This window comes from Oncorhynchus masou, chromosome 22 (assembly GCF_036934945.1).
Source record: "Oncorhynchus masou masou isolate Uvic2021 chromosome 22, UVic_Omas_1.1, whole genome shotgun sequence".
Classification (NCBI taxonomy): domain Eukaryota; kingdom Metazoa; phylum Chordata; class Actinopteri; order Salmoniformes; family Salmonidae; genus Oncorhynchus; species Oncorhynchus masou.
Window position 1 is genome coordinate 9,872,657 of NC_088233.1, and position 16,716 is coordinate 9,889,372.

The 16,716-nt window shown below is 39.7% G+C and overlaps 1 protein-coding gene across 1 annotated transcript; it reads left to right on the forward strand.

Annotated features, from left to right (window-relative positions):
- Positions 1–13,128: 13,128 nt before the first annotated feature.
- Positions 13,129–15,596, forward strand: LOC135508634 (parathyroid hormone-related protein-like). The gene is made up of 2 exons (XM_064928876.1): positions 13,129–13,334; positions 15,016–15,596. The coding sequence occupies exons 1-2, from the start codon at positions 13,177–13,179 to the stop codon at positions 15,467–15,469; spliced, it is 612 nt and encodes a 203-aa protein (XP_064784948.1). The 5' UTR covers positions 13,129–13,176; the 3' UTR covers positions 15,470–15,596.
- The last annotated feature ends 1,120 nt before the right edge of the window (positions 15,597–16,716 follow it).

Below are 16,716 nucleotides of genomic sequence, written 5' to 3' on the forward strand. Positions count from 1 at the left end.
CCTGAAGAGGCGTGATGACACGACGCAGTGAAACATAAGATACTGCAGTTTTTAATGTCCCGTCGGTAGGATAGTCTTGAACGGAGCTCATCCAGTTTATTCTCCAGTGATTGCATGTTGGCCAATAGAATGGATGGTAGAGGTTTGATACCCACTCGCCAACAAATTCTCACAAGGCACCCTGATCTCCGCCCCCTGTATTTCCTTAGTTTCTTAATGTGAATGACAGGGATTTGTGCCTTCTCTGGGAGCAGCATTATATAATTTGTCAGACTCATTAAATAAAAAAGTTTTGTCCAGTTCGAAGTGAGTAACCGCTGTTCTGAAATCCAGAAGCACTTTTCGGTCATAAGAAACTGTAGCATCAACATTATGTACAAAATAAGTTCCAAATAATGCAAAAACACACTCAATAGCCCATAAGTAGTGCGTAACATGGCAGCCATCCCTCGTCCAACGCCGTTCTTTCAATTTAGTCTTCTCAACTTGTTCAACATTCACACCATTAATTTAGAGATTCAACTGAGGTCTAGAACTTGGGTTATGATTTGTACCAAATACAATGCTCTTAGTTTTATAGATGTTCAGGACCAGTTTATTACTTGCCAACCATTCCAAAACAGACTGCAACTCAATGTTAATTTCATTAGCTTCATTGCTGATCCGTAAATGGTTGAATCATCAGCATACATGGACACACACGCTTTGTTTAATGCCAGTGGCAGGTCATTGGTAAAAGTAGAAAATAGTAGAGGACCTTAGAGAGATGCCCTGCAGTACACCACACTTGACATGTTTAACATTAGAGAAGCTTCCATTAAAGAAAACCCTCTGTTCTCTTAGATAGATAGCTCTGAATCCATGATATGGCAGAGGTTGAAAAGCCATAACGCATAGGTTTATGGTCAATAATATCAAAGGCTGAACTGAAATCTAACAGTACAGCTCCCACAATCTTCTTGTTATCAATTTCTTTCAACCAATCATGTCATTTGTGTCAGTGCAGTACATGCTGAGTGCCCTTTTCTGTAAGCATGCTGAAAGTCTGTTGTTCATTTGTTTACCGAGAAATGGCATGATAGGTCTGCTGTAAGAAACAGTAAAGGCTGCTTTACTACTCTTGGGTAGCGGAATGACTTTGGCTTCCCTCCAGGCCTGAGGACAAAGACTTTGTGCTATGCTCAAATTAAATATATGACAGATAGGAGGGGCTATAGAGTCAGCTACCATCCCTAGTTGGAAGAATGGATGGATGGTGGATTGGAAGAATGGATGGATGGTGGATTGACGATTTTTAGGGTGAGCAAATTGCTATAAAATTTTAACATTTAACAAAACAATGCCCATGGATTTCAGTTCAGCTGAGAGAGAGAGATTGGATTGAGAGAGAAGAAAAGGAAAGCGAATGACCAGAGGAAACACCAGCCCTTTTACTGTTCCCCATAAAGCAGCAGGGAGGGTTTAGCCCAGGAAGGGTTTCAGCTCCTGTGCTGTGAATCCTTCAGTGGCAACAGCCTGATAGCCTGCTGAGATGAGCTACGGTCTGACTAACCGACTGACTGACTGTACGGCTTCCTTCCTCTCTCTGCCATGTCCCAGTTCACTGCACAGTACAGTGTGAACAGCCACTGACTGGGTGGAGGCTACATTATTAACTATTATTCAAAACAGGCTACTTTTTAAAAATGAGCTTGTCTAATGACAAGCGTGGACTCATTGAATGGCTGGCATAATTTTCCAATCCAAGCCATGTTGGTGATTTTTTTAGTCCAACAAAGTGGTTGGCCTTGCAAAAATGCATGGGTGGATGGGTGTTTTTTTTGACCGTACAGGTGAAAATGTAAATATTCTAATCGTATAACATTGATAATACTTAATACCAGCTAAATAGAGTTAATAACGAAATGTTTTAGGCTACTTGTAGGAATCAGAGGAGAAAGGAGAAGGAGTATTCTAGGCAGGAAAACTATTATCTTAACTATAGCCTACTCATTCATAACCAAACGTTTTACAGTCAAAATGTCCCATGTCAGATATTTCTTAGCATAGAAAATAATGATATAATGTACCTGCCTGGGTTTCCTGGGTTCTGGACTGGTTCTGACTCTGAACAACATGCTTTTGTCCCACTAAAACCTCCTCAAATCACTGTCTCCAATAGCCTGACATTTATGACAATTTAAAATAAATTCATCTCCAAGTTTGACATGAGGGATTGGCCTTCGAGGATTGACTTACATACAACTGATCATTTATACTTCAAATGGCAAAGACAGAAATGGAGAAACCGCAAAACTCATTCTCAGCTACCACAGATCAGTAGAATGAGTTACAGAGGAGTGCATGGATGTGTCTCAAATGTCAACCTATTCCATTCATAGTGCACTACTTTACAGAGGGCCCTGGTCAAAAGTAGTGCACTATATAGGGAATAGGGTGCCATTTGGTATGCAGTCCATGTTATGGTAACCCTGAACAGGCATTAGGTAATGTTCAGGATGTACGGTTTTCAGAGTTTCAGAGTGAGACTTGAAGAGTGACCTGTTTTTTAAATCCTGGTCTGCCAAGCCAACCCATTGTGTATTGTAACTTGTTGGAGTCTTTGGTAAAATACACACTGAAATCAATGACATTCTGTGGAAGTTATATCCATCGTACTAAAAGCAATTCATTAAGATTGTGTGTAATGTGTGTGTGTGTGTGTGTGTGTGTGTGTGTGTGTGTGTGTGTGTGTGTGTGTGTGTGTGTGTGTGTGTGTGTGTGTGTGTGTGTGTGTGTGTGTGTGTGTGTGTGTGTGTGATCGAGAAAGACTGCAGTATTTTCAAAGTGCTACAGTATCTTGGAATATCTTCGAATGGTCTTCCTTAAAATTCTGATATAAACAGCAAACGTAAGGACAGAATAGTTTTTCCTATTACAGTGAGTAAAATGCATTGTTTAATATATTGTTTTTTAAGGTGGTTTTCTTAGAAAAGGAAGAGAAAGAACAGAAATATACCCAGGTTTTCTCATTCCACAACTCCCCATCTAGTTTAAACAAAGAAAAACATTTCAAAAAGAGGTCTATCTAATAGATAATGAGAAAGGTTTAGCACACTGCATCATCTACTCCTGAGTGGCGCAGCGGTCTAAGACACTGCATCTCAGTGCAAGAGGCGTCACTACAGTCCCTGGTTCGAATCCAGGGCCGTGATTGGCCGGTGTAGGCTGTCATTGTAAGTATGAGTTTGTTCTTAACTGAGTTGCCTAGTTCAATAAAGTTAAATGTATTTTTTTTTAAATATACACTGTAAACATAATCATAAACATAATCTATAGTATAAGTACCACAGTAAATCTTTTGTCATACTCGCGATATATTGTCTGATATACCACGGCTGTCAGCCAATCAGCATTCAGGGCTCAAACTACCCAGTTTATAACATAGATTAAGTACCACAATGACCAGGGGGAATACAGTACAGGCAATTGTTTTATATTTTTAAAAAAAAGAAAAGATTTTGCTGGTTGAAGACTAAGATTGATGGGTGTGAATGATTTGTAGAACAACAGCAGCAAAACGATATTCTTACTGCCTATAGTGAGACGTTGTACAGTAGAGCAGCATACCTCAAATGAACTAAGTGCAGTTGCCTGTAATTTACTTCTGAGAGACCACAGAGAGGGAAAGTAAAACTCTGCTAAAACCCATTTATCACCTTTAAGGTTTTCTAAACTAACAAACCAAGAATTAATATGCTTAGAAATGGCCAAGCTATCCAAGCACTGGCTAAACCATAAAGAAACCTTAATCAAACACATCATAACCCCTTTATGTTGTTTTTCACAGTATAGGCTATGTACACAGTGGTTAGATTAAACATGGTTTAAATACGGTGAATGGTAATCTTTTGCTTTTTCATAGACAGACTGACAGTCATGTTTTACATGCAAGCCAACTGTACAGCTTTATGATTAGAATAATAATAATAATTATAAGAAGAAGAAGAAGTAGAAGAAGAAGAAAAAGTAGAAGAAGTAGAAGAAGAAGTAGAAGAAGAAAAAGTAGAAGAAGTAGAAGAAGAAGTAGAAGAAGAAAAAGTAGAAGAAGTAGAAGAAGAAGAAGTAGAAGAAGAAGAAGAAGAAAGCTGCCCATGTCAGCCTCACAACAAAATGTGGAATATAGAACGGTTGAAATGAGCAAAGCCTGGATTTACTGAAGGATGACACGATGGGTGTTCCAAATATTGGACTGTGCAGGGGATGTATACAAGCGTAGAAATATATTCCAGATTAGAACAGGTCCTAAAATCAAAACATGAGGGAGTCTGGTTTTGTGATGAATAAATTGAGGGTGTTACTTTGGCTTCAACATGGGGTATGAGCTGTTTTGGAAGAGCACAGTCTGTAGGCCTAAGTGTGTGACGTTCAACAACTGTAGGTAGGATGAAAAACGGACAACTAGCTAATGTTGTTCTGTGTTGAGAGAGAAATTTAGCATGAATCAAAAGCAGCTTTCCTGGCTCGGGTTCTGCATGCTGGTCTGAGCCTGCCAGGAAATGGGGGCATTTTTTTTTATTTTTGCAGGTAAAAGTCGGAATTTACAGAATGGAATCAAATTTGGTATTTTTTTCCTACCGAATGTGAACGTGTTATTAGTTAGCATTGGGGACGCAGACCAGTTGGAAACTATAGCAAGCAGATTTTGGGGATCTACTCCCAAACTCAAGGCACTTTACAGTAGGACCCCTTGCTGAATTGGTTGCTTGTAAACTGCTTTAAGAACTCCACCACCCACCAGGTACATTACCCTCCTGTGTTTCTTTACTAAGGTCTGCTAAGCTACAGCACTTAGAAAAATCTGCTTTCTGAGTTTTATTCATGAAGAGAGATGCACATTATTAAATCCAGATTTTGCGTACTCTCAGGTTGCACGTTGACATATTTCATGCTGTGTTTTATATGGCCAACTAGTAATATACAACATACAGAGCATTCGGAAAGTTTTCAAACCTTTTCACTTTTTCCACATTTTTGATATATTACAGCCGTATTCTAAAATTAATTCAATTAAATGTTTTCCTTATCAATCTACACACAATATCCCATAATAACAAATCGAAAACAGGTTTTTCGAAATGTGAGCAAATTTATTAAAAAATACCTTATTTGCAGTGGGGAGAAGAGGTATTTGATACACTGCCGGTTTTGCAGGTTTTCCTACTTACAAAGCATGTAGAGGTCTGTAATTTTTATCATAGGTACACTTCAACTGTGAGAGATGGAATCTAAAACAAAAATCCAGAAAATCACATTGTATGATTTTTAAGTAATTAATTTGCATTTTATTGCATGACATAAGTATTTGATCACCTACCAACCAGTAAGAATTCCGGCTCTCACAGACCTGTTAGTTTTTCTTTAAGAAGCCCCCCTGTTCTTCACTCATTACCTGTATTAACTGCACCTGTTTGAACTTGTTACCTGTATAAAAGACACCTGTCCGCTCACTCAATCAAACAGACTTCAACCTCTCCACAATGGCCAAGACGAGAGAGCTGTGTAAGGACATCAGGGCTAAAATTGTAGACCTGCACAAGGCTGGGATGGGCTAAAGAACAATAGGCAAGCAGCTTGGTGAGAAGTATTTATCCCAGTGTTTCCTGTCTCTCTGTACCAGTGTATTTATCCCTGTGTTTCCTGTCTCTCTGTGCCAGTGTATTTATCCCTGTGTTTCCTGTCTCTCTGTACCAGTGTATTTATCCCTGCGTTTCCTGTCTCTCTGTACCAGTGTATTTATCCCTGCGTTTCCTGTCTCTCTGTGCCAGTGTATTTATCCCTGTGTTTCCTGTCTCTCTGTGCCAGTGTATTTATCCCTGTGTTTCCTGTCTCTCTGTACCAGTGTATTTATCCCTGTGTTTCCTGTCTCTCTTTGCCAGTTCATCTTGTTTTCCCCAGTGTATTTATCCCTGTGTTTCCTGTCTCTCTGTGCTAGTTCGTCTTGTTTTCCCCAGTGTATTTATCCCTGTGTTTCCTGTCTCTCTGTGCTAGTTCGTCTTGTTTTCCCCAGTGTATTTATCCATGTGTTTCCTGTCTCTTTGTGCCAGTTCGTCTTGTTTTCCCCAGTGTATTTATCCCTGTTTCCTGTCTCTCTTTGCCAGTTCATCTTGTTTTCCCCAGTGTATTTATCCCTGTGTTTCCTGTCTCTATGGGCCAGTGTATTTATCCCTGTGTTTCCTGTCTCCCTGTGCCAGTTCGTCTTGTTTTCCCCAGTGTATTTATCCCTGTGTTTCCTGTCTCTCAGTGCCAGTTCATCTTGTTTTCCCCAGTGTATTTATCCCTGTGTTTCCTGTCTCTCTGTGCCAGTTCATCTTGTTTTCCCCAGTGTATTTATCCCTGTGTTTCCTGTCTCTCTTTGCCAGTTCATCTTGTTTTCCCCAGTGTATTTATCCCTGTGTTTCCTGTCTCTCTGTACCAGTTCATCTTGTTTTCCCCAGTGTATTTATCCCTGTGTTTCCTGTCTCTCTGTGCTAGTTCGTCTTGTTTTCCTCAGTGTATTTATCCCTGTGTTTCCTGTCTCTCTGAGCTAGTTCGTCTTGTTTTCCCCAGTGTATTTATCCCTGTGTTTCCTGTCTCTCTGAGCTAGTTCGTCTTGTTTTCCCCAGTGTATGTATCCCTGTGTTTCCTGTCTCTCTGTACCAGTGTATTTATCCCTGTGTTTCCTGTCTCTCTGTGCCAGTTCGTCTTGTTTTCCCCAGTGTATTTATCCCTGTGTTTCCTGTCTCTATGGACCAGTGTATTTATCCCTGTGTTTCCTGTCTCCCTGTGACAGTTCATCTTGTTTTCCCCAGTGTATTTATCCCTGTGTTTCCTGTCTCTCTGGGCCAGTTCATCTTGTTTTCCCCAGTGTATTTATCCCTGTGTTTCCTGTCTCCCTGTGACAGTTCGTCTTGTTTTCCCCAGTGTATTTATCCCTGTGTTTCCTGTTTCTCTTTGCCAGTTCATCTTGTTTTCCCCAGTGTATTTATTCCTGTGTTTCCTGTCTCTCTGTGCCAGTTCGTCTTGTATGTTTAGTCAAGTCAACCAGCGTTTTTTTCCCCTTACTCCTTTTCTATTCTCTTTTGCTAGTCTTCCCGGTTTTGACCACTGCCTGACTCTGCCTTTGCTATTCTCCTTTTTCTAGTCCTCCCGGTTTTCTTTCTGGACTCTGTAACTGCCTGCCTGGCCATTCTGCTTGCCTTGACCTCGAGCCTGTCTACCACTCTGTACCTCCTGGACTCTGAACTTGTTTTGACCTTTTGCCTGTGCACGACCATTCTCTTTCCTGCTCCTTTTGGATTATTAAACATCTTAAACTCCAACCCTCTGCCTCCTGTGTCTGCATCTGGGTCTCGCCTTGTGTCATGATACAGCATCATGCTGTGGGGATGTTTTTCAGCGTCAGGGACTGCGAGACCTGTCAGGATCAGGGAAAGATGAATGTACAGACAGGTCCTTGATGAAAACCTGCTCCACAGCACTGAAGACCTCAGACTGCGGCGAAGGTTCACCATCCAACAGGACAATGACCCTAAGCACACAGCCAAGACAATGCAGAAGTGGCTTCGGGACAAGTCTCTGAATTGCCTTGAGTGGCACAGCCAGAGCCTGGACTTTAACCCTAGCGAATATCTCTGGAGAGACCGGAAAATAGCTATGCAGCAACGCTCCCCATTCAACCTAACAGAGCTTCAGGAGGATCTGCAGAGAAGAATGGGAGAAACTCCCCAAATACCGGTGTGCAAAGCTTGTAGCGTCATACCAAAGAAGACTCAAGCTGTAATCGCTGTTAAAGGTGCTTCAACAAAGTACTGAGTAAAGGTTCTGAATGTAAATGTGATATGTCAGGTTTTTATTTGTAATACATTTCTAAAAACCTGTCTGTAACGTGAAAAAAGTGAAGGGGTCTGAATGCCTTACGAATGCACTGTATATACAAAAGTATGGACACCCCTTCAAATTAGTGGATTTGGCTACTTCAGCAACATCCGTTGCTGCAATCTCCATAGACAAACATTGGCAGCAGAATGGTCTTACTGAAAAGCTCAGTGGCTTTCAATGTGGCACCGTCATAGGATGCCACCTTTCAAACAAGTCAGTTCGTCCAATTTTTGCCCTGCTAGAGCCGTCCAGGTCAACTGTGCTGTTACTGTGAAGTGGAGCAACAACGGCTCAGCCAAGAAGTGTTAGGCCACAGAAGCTCACAGAATGGGACCACGAAGTGCTTTAAAAAAATCTACAGTGCCTTGCGAAAGTATTCGGCCCCCTTGAAATTTGCGACCTTTTGCCACATGTCAGGCTTCAAACATAAAGATATAAAACTGTATTTTTGTTGTGAAGAATCAACAACAAGTGGGACACAATCATGAAGTGGAACGACATTTATTGAATATTTCAAACTTTTTTAACAAATCAAAAACTAAAAAATTGGACGTGCAAAATGATTCAGCCCCCTTAAGTTAATACTTTGTAGCGCCACCTTTTGCTGCGATTACAACTGTAAGTCACTTGGGGTATGCTTCTATCAGTTTTGCACATCGAGAGACTGAATTTTTTTTCCCATTCCTCCTTGCAAAACAGCTCGAGCTCAGTGAGGTTGGATGGAGAGCATATGTGAACAGCAGTTTTCAGTTCTTTCCACAGATTCTCGATTGGATTCAGGTCTGGACTTTGACTTGGCCATTCTAACACCTGGATATGTTTATTTTTGAACCATTCCATTGTAGATTTTGCTTTATGTTTTGGATCATTGTCTTGTTGGAAGACAAATCTCCGTCCCAGAATAATTTTGCACGCCCAATTTTTCAGTTTTTGATTTGTTAAAAAAGTTTGAAATATCCAATAAATGTCGTTCCACTTCATGATTGTGTCCCACTTGTTGTTGATTCTTCACAAAAAAATACAGTTTTATATCTTTATGTTTGAAGCCTGAAATGTGGCAAAAGTTCGCAAAGTTCTTTGTGGGTCGAATACTTTCGCAAGGCACTGTATATATATATATATATTTAACTATGCAAGTCAGTTAAAAACAAATTCTTTTTGACAATGACGGCCAAACCCGGACGATGCTGGGCCAATTGTGCGCCGACATATGGGACTCCCAATCTCGGCCGGTTGTGATACAGCCAGGATTCAAACAGGGTGTCTGTAGTGACACCTCTAGCACTGAGATGCAGTGCCTTAGACCGCTGCGCCACTCGGGAACCCAGTGCTGAAGTCCTTAGCGTGTAAAAATTGTCTATCCTCCATGCAACCCTCACTACCGAGTTCCAAACTGCCTCTGGAAGCAACGTCAGCACAAGAACTGTTCGTCTGGAGCTTCATGCAATAGGTTTCCATGGCTGAGCATACAAGCTTAAGATCACCATGCACAATGCCAAGCGTTGGCTGGAGCGGTGTAAAGCTCACCGGCAGTGGAAACAGTCCAATTGACAAATTTTGGTTTGGTGGATGGCAGGAAAACGCTACCTGCCCGAATGCATAGTGCCAACTAAAGTTTGGAGGAGGCGAAATAATGGTCTGGGGCTGTTTTCCATGGTCCGGGCTAGGCTCTTCAGTTCCAGTGAAGGGAAATCTTAACGCTACAGCATACAATGACATTCTAGATGATTCTGTCCTTCCAAATTTGTGGCAACAGTTTGGGGAAGGCCCTTTCCTTTATCAGCATGACAATGACCCCCATGCACAAAGCGAGGTGCATTGAGAAATGGTTTGTTGAGATGTGTGGAAGAACTTGATTGGCCTGCACAGAGCCCTGACCTCAACCCCATTGAACACATTTGGGATGAATTGGAATGCCGACTGTGAGCCGGGCCTAATAACCCAACATCAGTATCCGACCTCACTAAAGCTTTTGTAGCTGAATGGAAGCAAGTCCAACGTCTAGTGGAAAGCCTTCTCAGAAGAGTGGAGGATGTTATAACAGCAGAAAGGGGACCAACTCCATATTAATGCCCATCATTTTGGAATGAGATGTTTGACGAGCAGGTGTCCACATCCTTTTGGGCATGTCGTGTATTTGGGACTTGCTGACCTTAAATGTATACTGTTCATCTTAATCATCACATGATCATTCTATTTTTATCTGGTAAAATATACTATCTATGTTTAACTAAGGTCTGTATATTTAGATCTATACATTTAGATAATATAATCATACACTCATGTTTAAGCAGTAATAAAAAAATGTGTTGATTATTACACTGTTGCATTATTTCAATGCAGTGGCCAGGAGCCTTATTACGCATCTGATTAATGCTGTCTTTGAAAGAGACTTGTTATCCCCTATCGGCTGCATAAAAACACATTTATGTTGTAGTTGAAAACATGTCTGACAAGAGAAAATTGTATATATATATATATTTTTTTTTTACATGTATCCAAATTTTCAAACTCTCTGAGAATCTCTCATGGCCATCTACTGGCTGTATTATTGACCAGGGTTGGGGTCAATTCCATTTCAATTCATTCGTTTCAGAAATAAATTTGAAATTCAGTGAATTGAAATGGAATTGACTCCAGCCCTGTGGTCTAACTTAACTCTATTGAATAAAGACTAGATTCTTCTCTGGCCACTGTGACCATTACGTGGCAGCCTGGTTGACTGAGGTGGTCAAGGTTACTGTAAGGCCTGTAGTGTGGGTTGTGTGTGGTTGGGTTTCTCTGAGGTCTCGGTCACGTTCCCAGGGGACGGGGGTGAGGCCCTGAGACCTGTTTACCTCGGAGGCCAAGGGGAGCTCCTGCATGGATGGGGGCTTTTGTTGGTGGGCCGGACACTTGTCCTTGAGACGATTACGTCACTATAAACTAATGCAAAAGGTGTCATCAGAATCCATAATATTTCATACTGTTTACATGCTGTACCTGTTTAGATGTCAAGGGACAGAGATGACAGGGCTTTGTAGTCATAATGATGTCATATAACACAATTACATTCTCTTCTGAATTCTTTGTTACAGTGTTGCTTGGGCGCCACCTTCTTGTTAGTGCTGGTCTGTGTGTGTGTCATCAGGACTGGACTGAGATGGGTGGGGGGTTGGGGGGGGGGCAGTGTTTGCAGCTTCACCCACTAACTAGGGAGGGGCTGCACTCTCACTTACTCACACATGCTAACACACAAACATATGGTCGCTTGGAGTGGTCAGACAAGGCAGCAGCGTGTTTCACACTCTCTCACCTCCCCCTGCTCTTGCTCCAGCCATACAGACATGATGCTACAGGAGAGCACTTCACAAGACTGTTACAGGAGCTATCGGCATAACAGAAGCTGATGTGCTGCAGTCTGATGTGCCTCACTTTTTTTCTTCATTTTATCTTTCCTTTTTCATTGGGATTTGTGAGATAAATAATTACCTAAATATACAGGAGATATTGGGAAGGTAGCTGGCTAGACCAGTCTCAAGGGGGTTTCCCCATGTTACCCTCTCGCTGAAGGTCTTACTCTGAACCATATATAATTGGGCAGAATAAATACGAGTTTCTTATTTTTTGTGAAGATATCTCTATTTTGGATCTTAGAACGTTTGGAAAGAAATCTCTATTTGGGATCTTTGGAAAGTTTGCAAAGATATCTATTTTTGGGGAATTTGCAAACTGGAGAAAACCTTTTTGTGGATAACTTGTTTTGGAAATCTACTCCATGTGAGTATTTTTCATTTGGTGTATTTGATGTTTATTTGGAAGTACCAGAGAAGCCTCTCTCTGCTTCAATAAATTCTTTACTAGGTATTTCAGTATTAGTCTAGGTATTTCATTATTAGTCTAGGTATTTCAGTATTAGTCTAGGTATTTCATTATTAGTCTAGGTATTTCATTATTAGTCTAGGTATTTCAGTATTAGTCTAGGTATTTCAGTATTAGTCTAGGTATTTCATTATTAGTCTAGGTATTTCAGTATTAGTCTAGGTATTTCAGTATTAGTCTAGGTATTTCAGTATTAGTCTAGGTATTTCAGTATTAGTCTAGGTATTTCAGTATTAGTCTAGGTATTTCAGTATTAGTCTAGGTATTTCAGTATTAGTCTAGGTATTTCAGTATTAGTCTAGGTATTTCAGTATTAGTCTAGGTATTTCAGTATTAGTCTAGGTATTTCAGTATTAGTCTAGGTATTTCAGTATTAGTCTAGGTATTTCAGTATTAGTCTAGGTATTTCATTATTAGTCTAGGTATTTCAGTATTAGTCTAGGTATTTCATTATTAGTCTAGGTATTTCAGTATTAGTCTAGGTATTTCAGTATTAGTCTAGGTATTTCAGTATTAGTCTAGGTATTTCAGTATTAGTCTAGGTATTTCAGTATTAGTCTAGGTATTTCAGTATTAGTCTAGGTATTTCAGTATTAGTCTAGGTATTTCAGTATTAGTCTAGGTATTTCAGTATTAGTCTAGGTATTTCAGTATTAGTCTAGGTATTTCAGTATTAGTCTAGGTATTTCAGTATTAGTCTAGGTATTTCAGTATTAGTCTAGGTATTTCAGTATTAGTCTAGGTATTTCATTATTAGTCTAGGTATTTCAGTATTAGTCTAGGTATTTCAGTATTAGTCTAGGTATTTCAGTATTAGTCTAGGTATTTCAGTATTAGTCTAGGTATTTCAGTATTAGTCTAGGTATTTCATTATTAGTCTAGGTATTTCAGTATTAGTCTAGGTATTTCAGTATTAGTCTAGGTATTTCAGTATTAGTCTAGGTATTTCAGTATTAGTCTAGGTATTTCAGTATTAGTCTAGGTATTTCAGTATTAGTCTAGGTATTTCAGTATTACCAGGTGGTCTTGTTTAGTAGACAGAATTGGTGTCAGGCACGGGAATCAAAGGTGGCTCAGAAAGTTGTTGAGTTGGTCAGCAACCAGATTCATGCTGCCAAGTAAAAACCACCTGATAAGTAGCAGTAAGGTAAGCTGCAAACTTCTGAGGGGGTTTTCTGTACCACTTACAGTACTGCATAAAATACCATTTCTCAACACATCCTACTCAACAAATGAAAGGGGCTTTAAGTGTTCTATTTAAATATTTTTATTGTTGTTTTCAATTCATGTTTGCAGGGGGCCATTTCAAATAAATAATTGGTATTACGTATTTTACAACACCTTAATAAACCATGCTATGTACATAATTGATACTGTACATACTTTAGTTCCTGGTGAATAGCGATACAATGAAGGATGGAACATTGTCTGTTGCGTGTTCTAGAGTTCCAGACTTCCAATTCCAGAATGCTGTGTTCCAGAGGCATGCTCCAGCAGTGGAGTCTAGCTGTGTTCCTGCTCTACTCTTCTGTCCCTCTCTATGGGAGACCCATCGATGCTCTCACTAACAGAATGTAAGTCTCTGTTCTTCAGTAGTTTACAAACTGTAGATTCTCTCCGTTTCACTCTCTATTCATTATCACATTACTCCTTTTCGAATATTAAATGGTACAAGAAAAGGTAGATCAATCAATGACATCTTTTAAACAAATCACTGGAATCGCATCTAAGTTTGATCAAACACAGGACTGCTTTACTCCATCCATTGTTCGCTGATTTGAGAAAAGAGGTCTAGATATGCGGACAAGAATAGATCCACTGTACAGAACAACAAATGACATACTAGATTTAAGTGGTACAACTTGAAAATAAATGGAACAAGCAAATATATTTTCATTCAATACATTATATATTTGATGTAACATGGAATGTTTATATAATATACTAAATCATTGGTCAATTGTCTGTATATTAGACCTGTATGTACAGTATTTGAGTTGTCTCATGTAAAAACAAAAGTTTTCATGAATTCACGCCTACATGAATCCTCACTCCCTGCGTTCAAGTTTGGATTGACATTGTTGGTGAGGGTGACATGTTTTGTGGTTAACAGGATCCGCCCCATTTCTTCAATTTTTGCCTAAATTTTTTTTTGCCTAAAATTACCTACCAAATCTAACTGCCTGTAGCTCAGGACCTGAAGCAAGGATATGCATATTCTTGGCACCATTTGAAAGGAAACACTTTGAAGTGTGTGGAAATGTGAAATGATTGTAGGAGAATATAACACAATAGATCTGGTAAAAGATAATACGATGAAAAAACCAACAGTTATTTTGTATTTTTTTTTTGTACCATCAACTTTGAAATCCAAGAGAAAGTCCATAATGTATTATTCCAGCCCAGGTGCAATTTTGATTTTGGCCACTAAATGGCAGCAGTGTACGTGCAAAGTTTTAGACTGATCCAATGAAACATTGTATTTCTGTTCAAAATGTTGTATCAAGACTGCCCAAATGTGCCTAATTTGTTTATTAATAACTTTTCATGTTCAAAATTGTGCACTCTCCTCAAACATTAGAATGGTATTATTCCACTGTAATAGCTACTGTAAATTGGACAGTGCAGTTAGATTAACAAGAATGACATTTTTCTGCAAATATCAGATATGTTTATGTGCTGGAAATTTTTCTCTTTACATACAACCTCATGCTAATCACATTAGCCTACGTTAGCTCAACCATCCCGTGGATGGGACACCAATCCCGAAGAAGTTTTAAATATATGCCTCATAGCATGGTCTTTTCTTACATTATAGTGTTCACATAGAACAGCTCCCAGCTTCCACTGTGCATGTCTTGTTTATGCTGCCACCTATTGAGGTCTACTGGAACATGACCTTGGCTGCCATTCAACAATCAACACCTCCCAAGTAGGTAGTTTAGAGTCACTATACTGTACAGTAGGTAGGTACCACTGTACACAAGACAGCTGTAAGAGAAAGGGATAGGTTGATAGGTAGGGTTGTAAATACTATCTCTGCAAAGAGTCAAGTCTCCTCCTGAGACTCAATTAGTAAGTTACTGTCAGCTCACTGTGGAGCTCCTGAAGGGGTATTGCAAAGAGACCAATTCCATTTAATTGACTTAATTGAAATGGAACTGTCCCCAACCTGTGATTATTTTCCATTGCCATTTACTCTTAAAAGGAGAGTGAGTCCAGTTGAAACAATCTCCTTCTCCCCTCTCCATTCAGGAGGAGGTCAGTGAGCCACGCCCAGCTGATGCACGATAAGGGCCGTTCCCTGCATGAGTTCAAGAGACGGCACTGGATCCAGGAACTACTAGACCAAGTCCACACGTCCGACAGCGAGCGAGCCCCGGCTCCCCAGAGCAGGACCAGTGCTAATGAGTGTCACAGCACCTTCAGCGGAAGCGCCCTGTCCCCCCCCAAACCCTCTGGAGGGACCAAGAACCTCCCCCTGAGCTTCCGGCTGGGAGGGGAGGGGAGCAACCTCCCCCAGGAGACCAACAAATCTGTGGCCTACAAACACCAACCTCTGAAGGTGGTCACCAAGAGGAAAAAGAAAGTGAAGGGAGAGAGGGGGAAACGGAAGGAGAGCGAGAAGAGGAGGAGGAGGGCTCGCTCTGTAGTCACAAGTCTTACGACACAAAGAGAGGAGTTACAGAGGACACAAGACACAGTGTGACAAACATACTTCATGATGTAGCCTTTGGGTGGCGCTGCACTAAGGACTCTGACTGACAAAGATTCCAGCATCACTGACTGAGACTCAGCCTAATGTCTCAGACTCGAAACAACTGGTCTCTCCATACCATGGCCATTGGTCTTTGCTTGTATTGTTTTAATCTGCTGCTTTTTCCGTGTGCCTTGATATACAGTAATATGTTGCTACTTTTATTATAACACATAACTTCTGTATACATATTTATTAGGTGAGTAATATGAAAGTCATCAGCCATGTTAAATGAATCTTTAACTCATCCCTGGTTAGATAACAATGTAAGATATGTGCCCTTCAGGAGCAATTTACTGTATCTCCCTAATACCCTTTAAATCCTCTTCAATCAGTTGTCCATGTGTAAAGTAGAACATAGGCAACACAGTAAACGTTACGCATAAAATATTTATTGTTTGTACATATTTAAATTCACAAAATGAGGGAGGATCATTCTTTCTTTCTTTTTTTACTGCCCGGTAGCTTTTTAGATAGTCGATATTGTGAATATATAATTTCTTATCTGCAGTTAGTATTATTAGATCCATAACAAATGTTTTTACCATAATTTATTTCATTTGAACTGTATATTTATTTTGTGAATGTATTACCGTGCTGCTGATTTTTTTGATATTTTATAATAACATAAAATGCACTTTAGATATAATGATGATATCCATATGTTTTGTTAAGTTACATTGTTATAAGTGTTCTCATTTGTGGTTGATTTTAATTAAGAAAGAAAACGTTCCTTTGTTGATAAACCCTTTATTTTTATTTTCTTCTTGGTTTCTAATATTACCCAATCATCTCATTGACTAGTAAGTTATTGGATCGTCCATCAAATTCTCTCTAGTTTTAAAATATTTTTGTTTTATAAAAACAAGCCAGAGTTGAAACTGTTGGTATGACTACAGACTTGTTAAGATTCATGTCATGTTTAGCATTTGCACTGAGAGCACAATCATTAAAATAATAATAATAATCAAACCAAAGATTAAAATATTCATGTAAACATTGTGTTCTCTCTTTATGTGATGTACTACAATCAAATACTCTATTTTACTATTCTCTCTCATTGAACGTGGAGTTATGAAAGAGAAATTCATCTATGTATTTGTTGACTTTTCACAAGGTACCTTACAAGGTTGTTCATGTCACAGTAGAGAACCACGTGGTGTATTTTAACAGCCTCTCTCTGACTGAATGGACTGTAT

What these genes read in the sequence shown, in the direction of transcription:
- LOC135508634 (XM_064928876.1), top strand. Translation starts at nt 13,177, where the DNA reads ATGGAACATTGTCTGTTGCGTGTTCTAGAGTTCCAGACTTCCAATTCC. An exon ending in GATGCTCTCACTAACAGAAT is followed by an intron (nt 13,335 to 15,015) that starts GTAAGTCTCTGT and finishes CTCTCCATTCAG; the next exon opens with GAGGAGGTCAGTGAGCCACG.